The 12,500-nt window shown below is 34.8% G+C and overlaps 1 protein-coding gene across 1 annotated transcript; it reads right to left on the bottom strand.

Moving 5' to 3' along the window:
• Positions 1-15: 15 nt before the first annotated feature.
• Positions 16-12,460, bottom strand: cyb5r1 (cytochrome b5 reductase 1). The gene is given in 9 exon segments (NM_200189.2): positions 16-904; positions 2,867-2,966; positions 7,032-7,117; positions 7,195-7,278; positions 7,371-7,500; positions 7,572-7,678; positions 9,202-9,274; positions 9,356-9,502; positions 12,387-12,460. Coding segments are annotated over 9 exon segments (915 nt in total). The 5' UTR covers positions 12,402-12,460; the 3' UTR covers positions 16-731.
• Between the last annotated feature and the right edge of the window lie 40 nt (positions 12,461-12,500).

The raw sequence follows: 12,500 nt of genomic DNA, 5'->3' as shown, positions 1-12,500 counted from the left end.
AGTTGCTAGAGAAAATGATTGTTTAATATGTTTATTAATGATCTCTTGTTTTACCTTTCCATACATACATTTTATATAAAACAACTTCATTGCTTTTTAGATTCAAATACAAGTCAGTTTTTATAATATCAATGCAAATGTGAGCACATCACAACCAAAACAACTCTTATTTGGCCACACTAAAGAAGAAAATAAAACAAGCTCCCAGTGAAAACACTTTAATATGCTTTTACTTTAGTGCATTTCATACAAAACAAATGTGTTGCTTTTTAAATTTAAATACGATTAACGAGACAAACATAAGGAGTACAACATGCATACAAAAATACTCCAGTGACAGCATATAACAATGTGCACATACAACAATGAACTCATAGCTCACATATAGGCACATGAATATAATATTCAGCATTAAACCAGCAAGCAGCACTGGTGCTTTTTTTAAGTGCGTTTGTTTTTGTAGTATCAGCATCTTATCATGAGCCACAACGGTGAATATAAAGCCTGAGGAGACAGCAGATCATGTTTCTTATTACTGAATTAAAGGCTTTTAATATGAAGAACCAATTATCTCTGGACAGTCTAGCACTTAAACATTTAATGTGTATTATATACTGTCCATAAAAGAGCTATTTGCTTTGTAAGATCAGATTTAAAATGCCAAATACGATTGTGCGCAACTCAGTATCTTTGGAGTAATTTGTGGTCTGGCCCTAAACATTGAGAACGGCCTAATAGGCGAAGCGCTGGCTCTGCCTGTAGCCCAGCTTGTCCAGGTTTGGATTACAGGCGAACTGGATCATAGGAGGTGGACCACACATCAGGATCATAGAGTCATCACTGGGTGGAGGAAGATGGTCCTGAATCATCTCAGCGCTGATGAAGCCCTGACTGTACTCCCAATCTGCACACAAGTTAATACAGGTAGATGTTGAATGAAGGGCAAATATGAGAAATTAAACATCTATTTGAAAAAAAAAAAAAACTCACGTCAAGTTAAATTCTGTACTGGTTAAATAAAATAAAAAAAGTACAGTTACATTCAGAATAGATTTTAAAGTATTGTTACTCGTATATAAATCACTAAATGGCCTAGGACCTCAATACATTACAGATATGCTCACTGAATACAAACCAAATAGATCACTCATATCTATAGGATCAAATAAACTAGAAATTCCAAGAGTTCAATCAAAACAGGTTGAATCTACTACACCCCCTGCTGCTGGAATTAGCTTCCAGAAATGATCAGATGTGCTCCAACATTATACAAATCAAGACTGAAAACACATCTGTTGAGCTGTGCTTTTACTGAATGAGTACTGTGCTGTGTACGACAGATTGCACTATTATGTCTTTCTTTTTTTTTTCATTCTTTTAACACTGTTTTTAATAATTTTTATTATTTGTTTTTATTCTCTTATACTTGTCCCTTTTATTCCTGTTTATGTAAAGCACTTGAATTGCCACTGTGTATGAAATGTGCTATATAAATAAACTTGTCTTGCCTAAAATATTCAAGTTTAAATTAAAAACAATTTTATTTGTAACCAATTTAAACATTAATGATAACGTGACTAAGGTAAAATGATCTTTAAAAAAATAAAATAAATAAAATAAATAAATAAATAAATAATAATAAATATTAAATAAACAAATCTGGTCGGGAGCAGGTTCAATTCATATAAACAGGATTCGATCGGGTCAGTTCAAGCAATTAAGCAGTTATATATAACTTATGCAATCTGCACCCCCGAAATGAAAGTACAAAGACTGCTACCAGGCGGTGCAAAGAGAAAACTTATTGATATGAACTTTTTAGATCGCTTTAGTACAATTTGTACTAATACTAATTAATTGTATAACTGTATTATAATACTAATAATTGTGATAATAGACATGCACAATATGTGACTTTTTTTAAAAGTAATAACCATGTTTTGACAGTTAATATGAAAGGGATTTGTTGATTCACAAAAGTTGCAGACGCCTTTACCAATATCAAAATGCTTCTGTAAACATCCAGTTATTCTTTACACTGATTAAAAGACCGGCTACAATAATACTACTATAATAAGGAAAATCCACTCTGTAACTGTAAAACTAAATAAATTGCTCATGACACATAAGAGGGCCAAGCATGCAGCCCACAACAAGGTGTAAAGTTATTGCGTATCATATTTAACAAAACGTTTACTACTAATTTTATGTAATTTTGCTCACCTGGATAATTGAACATTAATCAGATGATGTCATTAGGCTGCTGTGCCGTCAGCCAATCGTTGCATTGCTGATTATGATTGAGGATTGATAGATCTGTCCTTCACAACACGCGCAGCTATCTCAGATCAGTTAATGCAGACATTTTAATCTGATTCACAAACTAGTTTGAAGAACCAAATTAGCCAGAGATCAGTTATCAAGATTAAAAAATCCAGGATCTGCCAAATCATCTTAGATCTTTTAAGTGAGCTACGAAGAACAGACCCCTGGTCGTACAGTTTGTGGTTGCTTGTATACATTTAGCCCTTATAAGAAAACAAATTGCACAACTGACGTTATTTTAAATGCAATGTTATATCAGCCATACTACTGACTCTAGCCAGGAAGTAGCTATATTCATCACTTCTGGGGTTCCCAGACATTGCATTATGGCTTGCGCTATTTGGAGCATGTTTCTGCATTTGCATGTGTTGTGAGAATTTGCGTGCACGCAAGATTTTTCTCAATATGTGAGTGTTTTTTTATTTGCATGTGTTTTCTTAGCTTTAAATTAGGTACTTTAAACTGTAGTGAAAATCAATATCAAAGATTGATTGTATGAGACCTTTGTCAGTAACAATGATAAACAACAATGCACTTATACCTGCAGGAGCTCGGTCCACGGTGAACCAGAGTTTGAAGCGATCAGAATGCCTGGCCTGAATCTCCTCCAGCTCATCCTTCAGCAGAATGTCCTTCTCAGTCTGGAAGGCAGACGAGAGGTAAACAGATTCATCATGTTATTTAACCTGTCTGAACATTTCTATTAACAAGTGTTGAACTGCGTTTCCTCTGAGCACTCATTTTATAGAGCCAGCTGAAGACCTATACTCAGAGTCATCCACGTCTGATCACTGATGAATATGCAGTTTAATGGATTTGGCTTTAACGGGGCTTTTTGTAATCTTTTGTTTATAGACAACTAACTCCATCATGCTCTTAAAGGGCAAAATCAAGTGCCTTGGAATGTGCAGCTTTAATTGATGCGTGACAAAGTTAAACATTAAGACAGGATGAGACGTATAGAAAAGCTCCTCCTTACTTAAAAAAAAAGCCAATAGCGTATTTATATTACAGTTGGGCCAGCCGGAGTTATTGAGCAAAAGCACATCTGACTCATGACAGCCACAATCTAATAGCCATATTGAGTTGCCTAACATTTCTCCCACTTCAAAATACAGAAGGAATTCTAATGGGTGCATTACAGTTTGTGATCTGCATTGACTCATTTATATGATCGTTTCAGTATCCTGGCTTTTGGGTGTCCTTTGAATAATAAACATGAAGTTCAGATTAACATGCTGTCTGGTACCGTTTAGAATTTTTCTTACATATATAAGTGTTTAGATGAGCCCTCTGTTTGAGCACTTAATTAATAAGTCCAAATTCAGTGCATCTTGTAAAGGGAAGAAACACTTATGGTACCAAAGAACATTTAATTGGTCACAAGATTTGATAAAAATCTGAAGTGTACGGTGATATCACAAAACTGTGTTGATCCATATTAGGGAAGTGGGACCTTTCAAGGTTTGAATGTTTCAAATGTGAGTTTAGTCATTACTTTAGATAATTTCCAAAAGAAAATACATATATAAATTACATAATCTCTCATATAGAAAGAGACTTTCAGATCTTGCATATGCTCTGTCTTTTCTTCCCTTTAACAACAACAAAAACAACAACTATAAACAGTAAAACACAGGGAGCTACAAATCCTTTAGAAATTTGCCTTTAAAGAAGAAAAGATACATATTTAGACACATAAAATTACATTTAAAAGTTACAATTCAAGATAAATTCAGGCAAATAGGTGAAATATACTCAATCCATTTACTCCAAATTAGAAAAAAGTATTCAGTCTGTGTTCTTAATGAAAAAAGGTCATCGTTTCATGACATACATAGTGTGCACTGCATCAGCCCATTCTTCAACTGTAGGTGACTCTAATTTTAACCATTGTTTTGTAATTACTTTTTTACTAGTTGCCATAAGAATAAATAACAGTTGCCTGTCTTTATTATTCAATTCATCTAAATTTATGCTACCTAAATATAAAGATTTACAAGTGAAAGCAATCTCTACTTCAAAAATGGTGTCTAAATGTATTTCCAGTATGGGGTTAATTTCTGACAATCCCAAAAAAACATGATTATGTTTAGCTACTTTTCTCCCACACATTCTCCAGCAGCTAGTGTCCTTACACTAATTAACTAAGAGTTAATTCACCCACAAATGAAAATTCTGCTATTAATTATTCACCCTCACGTTGTTCCCCTGTTTATCTTCAAAACACAAATGAAAGTTTTTGAAATCTAAGAGCTTTCTTGTCCTCCATAGACAGCAATGGCCCTGAGACCAAAGTTCAAAGTCCAGAAAGGAAACTCAAACCAGTGCATGAGACTAATCATACAATGGTCCTAAAACAAACCCTGTTAATATGACTTTGTCTGCATCTTTTCTCCCGCGTCAGGTCAGGATGTGCTTTACTATGGGCAATAGTGACAAAGGGGAAGTGAAAAAGTCATACTTCTACAGTTTTTGACACACACAAGTGTTTTTGGAGCTTTATATGATTACAGTTGAACCACCGAAGTTACCTAGAATGTTTTGGCAATGTTGTTGGCTTCTTTTTCTAGACTCTCATGACTACTGCAGTCCATGGAGACCCAGAGAGCTCTTGGATTTCATCTAAAACATTTTAATTTGTGCTCTGAAGATGAATTAATTTTTCAGGACTGTTTAAAAAGTCTAATATATTGATACTAAGGGTGCTTTCACACCTGTAGATCGATTGTTTTCTTTTGAAACAGGGATTAAAATTGTACATTATAGCTCTTTGTTCTTGGTGTGGTTCGCTTTCACACTGCAAAGTTTTTAAAGGGACCACAATAGCTAAAACAAGTCACATGGCATGGTTTATTTTTCAGAGTCCCCAGTTTAATTTATGCGCAGTAAGACATATGCAAAAGCTGCACTTTAATTTTGAATGGTGACACTCACAGACATCATCACCAAATATAAATCAGAAGTAAGACTTTCTCACACAAAGAGAAAGTCTAGAAAGGCTAGAATTATGCATTATAGGCTTTACATTAAAGAGAGAAATAACAGATAAATCAAGACTGCAGTTCTCGTTTATAGCTTAGCATGCTTTCACATTTGTATTTAACTCGAAACGCACATTTACTGGTAAGAATGACATCCCTAGGCATATATATATATATATATATAATGATATCAGTAATACACTGTGATATATTTTTATTGTCTTATTCAATCCACCCTAGACCACCTCATCCAGGCAATATCAGGGTGCTTTCACACCTACACTTTTGTTTCAGAACATGTCTCGATTGCCCAGTTAGCGCGGTTCGTTTGGCATATGTGAACAGGGCAATCGTGCTCTGTTCCGCGCCAAAGTAATCGCTCCGAGATCGTTTGAATGAGGTGGTCTCTGCTTGATTGAAACGAACCCTGGAGCGGTTCGATTGCAGTGAGAAAGCGATCCGATCCGAGCGCGGTTATATCACAGTGTTTTATGGATATGTAATAGGCATACGGCTATATGAAGAGAGAATTATGAGCATGGCGGGAAGTTTCGCGTAGCTCCGGATGCCCGCAAACGAGTGATGATCTCCCAGTAATCTCGCGTCTCCCTCCCGGTCCTCAAGTAAGCGAACCGCTCCAAGAGCAAAAAGCAACAATGTAACAATTGTAATCTCTGTTTCGGAACAACTGAATCGATTCACAGGTGTGAAAGCACCCTCAGACCGATTGTTTTGCCGCAGATCAGAACACGATTGCTGGATATACGTATACGAACCGCGCTAACTGAAGAAAGCACCCTAAGACCCAAAAATCTATTTTCAGAGGGAGTGGTACGGTACGATATGGGGCACCTTTATCAGGCCTTCGTTTCCACTGCTAAAATGGTACCATTGGTACTCTTTTGGTGGGCGTGGTGAACAACAAAAAGTTGCAGTCGACATCATTCTTGCTCGAGGAAATGCTCACAAAAAGGTTGCTTTTTACACATAAATACTTGTGTATAAATGTTCATTATAACCCTTACTATGAACATGATTTGGTTATAACTGCAGATCAATGGTAGTGCAAAATAGCCTACTGTAATGTCTGCCATTATATAAAATACATAAATAAATGCAACATATATGTAAAAGCAAATATAGACTCTTACAGTGTCTGATATGTTACCAATTACAGAGAAACTACACACAGGATACATTTAGTCCTTATTTGGGTTCAAAAACAACACGAAACATAGCCCACAGTCAGTGCAAACCTCTCATCTGTATCTTTAATCTTCACCAGCACTTGTGACCTCTTGTTAGAAAGTAATTCCGTCATTCTGAGTTTATAATAGTCCAAAAGGTGATGATAATAATTAAACATGGCAGTTTGTTCATGTTTTAGGTTGCAGAAACAATCATTTGCTCCTTTGTTTTGACGGGCTTCTTCTTTTCTGACAGGATCGATGTCAGAAGCACTTCAATAATTACGCGCACAGTATTATTAACAGCCCAAGAAGTTTGTCGTTTAAAAATATTGATGCGAGCGCAAATGAGAAAGTGAAACCGCTCACGTTTTACACGGCCTTGTAAAGAATCTGGTGTGCAGAGTAGATTCTGCTTTTCTTCTTGGCTTTGGGCCTTTCATCAAGACGACGACAAGGTTTGTTTGAGCTCAAGCTCAGTCTAAAATCTGTCATTATAATTGCTTTAATTACACCAGTCTAACAGAACACTGACCTGATTGGCAAACAACAGGCTGCATGTAGTCGTGTCATTTGGGTTCTTGGTGATGTCACGAATCAGCTGCAACATTGGCGTAATGCCTACACAGAGGAGAACCAATGCATTCATTGATCATACGGCTTCAATAAGACCATAAATGAGATGAAAGGCTTTGTACCTGTTCCTCCAGCAATAAGACCCAGAGATTTTACAGTCTTGGTCTCTGCAGGGGCCTTCTTATCGGCCTGTATATCCAAGCGACCTGTTGGGTGGAGATGTAGATACAGGTGTCACACCTAACTGTGTAAACACTTCAATTGAGGCCCAATATTGACAGTGAATTTGCAGTCAGACCTGCGCCCTTGTACTCCAGCAAACCTCCTGGTCCTCTGAAGTCAATCACATCTCCGATCCGCAAACTCTCCAGGTATTGGGACATCTTTCCCCCTTCAGGAAACTTTGGGTGCACATCCCTAAAATAAATCTGCAGAGGAACATACATCAGTTCAATTATTACAATCTAAAACCCCAGGAGCTTTTAAGAGAAATATAGACCTTCACGACTAGATCTACGAATCCTTTGTCATCATCGCTGGACACCGGTGTGTAAGGACGCACAATCAGATTCCCATCAATCCTGGCAGAGAGATAAACATGCTTGCCTTGAGAGAGAAACACAGAGAGAAAGAGGATAATTAATAGTCCACACACATCCCCAGTGTTTCCATCAAGTACCTGTTTACAGCACGTATGAGATCACCAGTGGAGACAGACTGAATAAGACTCAAAACAGGTTTCAAATAGGTCTAATTTTGTGACATACAATATGATATGCTGCTATTACCTTTGTGGTTATTATGCTCACCAAAGCTGCATTTATTTGATCACAGTTATAAACAATATTAGGATATTGCAAGATAATACAACGTACAATAACTGTTAGAAAACTCATGCTAAAGAAATGTTACTTTTATTTTAGAATTCTGATTTGTTTTTTAAGAATTGTGTTAGAAATCTTTTTATGATTGTGTTGTTTTAGAATTCTTTATAGAATTATATTTGTTTTAGAATTAAGCTTTTTACATTAGATTTCTATCATAATCTGTAATTCTCTGTTTATATTTAACAATTCTGAGTTCATATTTTAGAATTGCTTTTATAATTCTGTGTTTACATTTTAGATTTCTTCATTTTCTTCTTTTCTACACTTTATAATTTAATTTTCTGTTGTTATTTTATAGTTCTGAGTTCATATTGTGTTTGTGTTTACATTCTTAGTTTAAATTTTTGAATGTTTTTGCAGAATTCTGAGTTGATAATTTTCTTATTTAGGATTGTCTATAATTTGTCATTCTAAACATGTAAGATTATGTTTTAGAATTATCTATAATGCTCAATTTTGAGTTTGTATTGTAGAAATCAGTTTCTTTTAAAATAATTTTTATATATAAAAATTCTAACTTCACATTTTAGATTTCTGTGTGTTTACATTTTACAATTCTGAGTTCATATTTTAAAATTCCTTCTAGAAATCTGTGTTTATGTTTTGTAATTCTGAGTTTACATTTTGGATTTCTATTGTTATTTATAATTCTCTGATTTATTTTTGAATTCGGAGTTCATACTTTAGATTTCATTTATAATTTAACTCTATATTTTTTGAATTTACATTTCGCGTTTACATTTTAGAATTCTACTTTTAAAATATGAATTAAGTAAAATATAAATGCCTAAGTCTAAAATGTAAAATTAGAATTTTAAAATACAAAAAGAATTTATAAGAAACCGGTTTCTAAAATATAAACTGCGAATTCCAAATTATAAACTATTCTAAATTCCTTTTAGTATTATGTTTTTATTCTACAATTCTCTTTGTTATGTCGAATTCTCTCTGTACATTTGAGATTTATGTGTTTATATTATAGAATCATGTTGTTGAGTTAATATTCATGCTCTCTGGACCACATTTACACATGTATTTAATGCCTGTGAATACTCTAAAGTAAATGTGTATGGTTAAACAAGCAGCTTTTCGAGTCCTAAGCTCATTTATCATTTAGCACACAGTTCTTATCCAAAGCCGCCAACACGACAGGACAGGTGTGGGATTTTAGCACATTCAGACCAAACCCTGTAACCTTTTTATTAGTAGCAGAGAAAACAATCAACCAACCAGACTACTCACCCACTGGTAATCCCAAAACATGCTCTGGACTAGGCAGGGCGAACCGAAATCTCCGGGTATCATGACTTATGATCTGTAGGAAAATAAAAAAATGTAGATTTGTTAGTAAATCTAAACGGTCTCAAAATAAGACATAGTAAGACAGGGCCAATACCTCTTTGTCTACTAGTCGCAACTTGTATTTTTCAGAAGGATCAATTAGGGTTATGAGTATTTTCCTCTTCCTGTTGAAGTAATAATAACCCAGGAGCCCAGCTGTTGACACCAGCACCACTCCAACCGTCACTGCTACTGTGGTGGACTAGAATACACATATGTGAACATAAGCACATAAACGAAATGCTGAAAATCGATTAACAATTTAATAGATTTTCAGCCTATGTTTTTGTGAACACCATATCACAATAAAAGCATAGAAAAAGTAAAAAAATAATAAGTAAAAATATGATTAATAAATAATAGAATTAATGAAATATGAACTATTTTAAACAATAATTTACATTATTAAACTTAATTATGTTCAATTAATTTAAATGAATAAACATTATAATTTAAATAAACACAAACACAAAAAATAAAGTAAAATAATCAAAGTAAATACTTAATGAAATATTTAATTCACACACACAATAAAACACAGATAAGCACAATAATCAGATCACAGTTCTCTGTAATGCAAACATCTGCACAGACAAAATACAAATGTCAGAAACAGATATTTGCACAAATATATGACCATACATCAATATAAATTATTACAGCATTTTAAAATATTAAAAGGGTTACGTCACGATTTATTACTAACCAAAATAATTATTCAAAACTATTTTTAATATTTCAAAGTATAAATTAAATAAATTCTTGTACAAACATTTTAGGATCGTGGTTCCTCGCACTAGATTGCTCATACTTGGGGATGAACAGACTGGCAGATTGAAAACCTCTGCTGTAAACAATTAAGTCAGTTGCACATGCATTTACATGATAGTACTTTAAAATATCTCAGCATAATGTCAGGAGCTACAGGTAATAAAGTGTTAGTTCACTCAAAAATGAAACTTCTCTTATTAATTACTCACCTTCGACTTATTATTTACCAACTAGAAACCTTTGTTCATCTTTGGGACACAAATTAGGATATTTTAGACAAAATCCTTACCCATAAAAGAAACAAAAACACTTCCTCTAAACTCACCATACATAACTTGAACAGTGGTTCAGTCGAAATATTATGAATATCTTTGTGAGCAAAAATAGTGACTTTATTCAACATTTTTTTAAATATAGGGCCGTGTGACCAAGCGCAACATACATAAATAGCGCAGTGCTCCAGTGAATGTGTGCTACACTGACATCTGCGCATGTATACAGCATTCTCGTAGCTTGATAACTGTGCGTTCACACCGAAGGTGGTAAGAGCGTCAAAGTTTGCTCTGGCGACAATGCTGTCTGCTCACTACTCTGCCAGAATATTTGCTACATTGATGTCTACTTTTAAAAGGGCAGCATATCAGCAACATTACCACATAAAAAAAAACATGCTGTCTTACATGAAAATGTTATGCAGTTTTTATCAAATTCATTTAACTAGTTGTTGCATGCTATATTCTGATTGCTTGCCGCTGAACCACGTCATAGTTCATTACCATAGAATTGACTTGATTTTAACTCTTCTCAATGCCCACACCAGCGATGACGTGCCGCTCCTCGCCACTGGCTCCCATTAAAAATGAATGACTTCTGGCTACTTTGATACCCTCGTTGCCTTCGGTGTGAACCGGGTGTGAATGCGCAGTAATACTCTGATTGATCCACTGAAGGCATACAGTAATGGCCAGTTTTGAGGATGTTGTTTGCTATTGTTCTCGAGTCATGAGCATTGCTGTCTCTGGAGGATGAGGGAGCTCTCAGATTTCACCTAAAATATAACATTTGTGTTCTGAAGATGAACGAAGGTCTCAGGGATTTGGAACGACATGAATTAGAGTAATTAATAGCAGAATTTTTATTTTTGGGTGAAATAACCTTTTAATTTTGTTTGTATGTTAAACAATAACAAAAGTTGCTGGTTTATATTTTATAAGTCAAAGGAAATCTACTTTAAATGTTTTGCTTGAAAAAAAAATAATAATATTGGATGTCCTGGGCGAGCAATTTTTTGTTCTTATAGGGTAAGCTCCAGGATGCGAATTACAGGGGGCTTTGGGGCCCCTGAAGGAGGTCAAAACAAGATGTATGGGGGGGTCAGCCGTTTAAAACCGAGAAATAATTCACTCTGATCTGTATTTTAAATAATAATTGTAATAATTAAAACAATATATATTATAAATATACATTTGACCACTATTATTAATGCATAACTGCGTCAATCAATCTATTCGAGAAAAAAAGTCTGATAGTGGCAGATGTAGAGCACCGATAAGTTAGACATCGCGTTCACAAGACTTTGTTTTCTCTAATAATATGTGTTTGTATCTATATTTAGCCTGAAAATGAAACCTAATTAGACACATAGTTTGTAGTTTAACCTGCAGTGACAACTGAAATAGCTAATCAGAGAATGATGTGGGTCAGACTACACTAAATATCCCACAAAATGCTGAAAACTGAAAAACGTTTTATTAATGAACTAACGTTAGATGCATTTAAAAATACACACATAAATGACTGAAGTGTTAAACTAACTGAAACAGTTGACCTGATCGCCAATCTACAACTCGCACACTAGCTCTAACGTTAAGTTAAATATTAAATGTAACCGATCACCAAACAACCTAACAGAAAACAGCAATTAATAAACGCTTAAGGGCGTTTACTGATTAGAACAAACGTCAGTCAGAAAATGACCAAGATCTTCTGCTGTTAAACGCTTAAATGAATCATCTGTATTTCCTAAAATAAGCTCTGACGCTTCTGCTGTGGTATGCCAAAGCAGAAAACATTATTCAGTTCATCATTGCACAAACACACCAATTAAATACAAAAGACTTAATAGCATATCTTCAATTTAATAGCATGACAAGTCAATTTGCTGTGCGCTGCTGAAGAACGGATAAGCAGGAATGCTGTCAAACAAACTTGGTCAACTGCCAAAGCAGTAAGTTATCCTGGTGCGTATGTGTCTGAATAATAGTAGATAGCTTCAATTAAACTTTAGTGTTGCTCTATAAACCTTTATGACTTACCATCGCGTAGCTCATGACGAGGGATAGACTACAAGCGTCGGTCAGAGAAAACCTTCAGACTAAACATTTATTTTGTTGACACACCCATGAACATGCAGACGCACAGCTGTGTTG

Source organism: Danio rerio, chromosome 11, assembly GCF_049306965.1.
Source record: "Danio rerio strain Tuebingen ecotype United States chromosome 11, GRCz12tu, whole genome shotgun sequence".
Lineage (NCBI taxonomy): Eukaryota > Metazoa > Chordata > Actinopteri > Cypriniformes > Danionidae > Danio > Danio rerio.
This window is presented reverse-complemented; position numbering and strand designations above follow the sequence as displayed.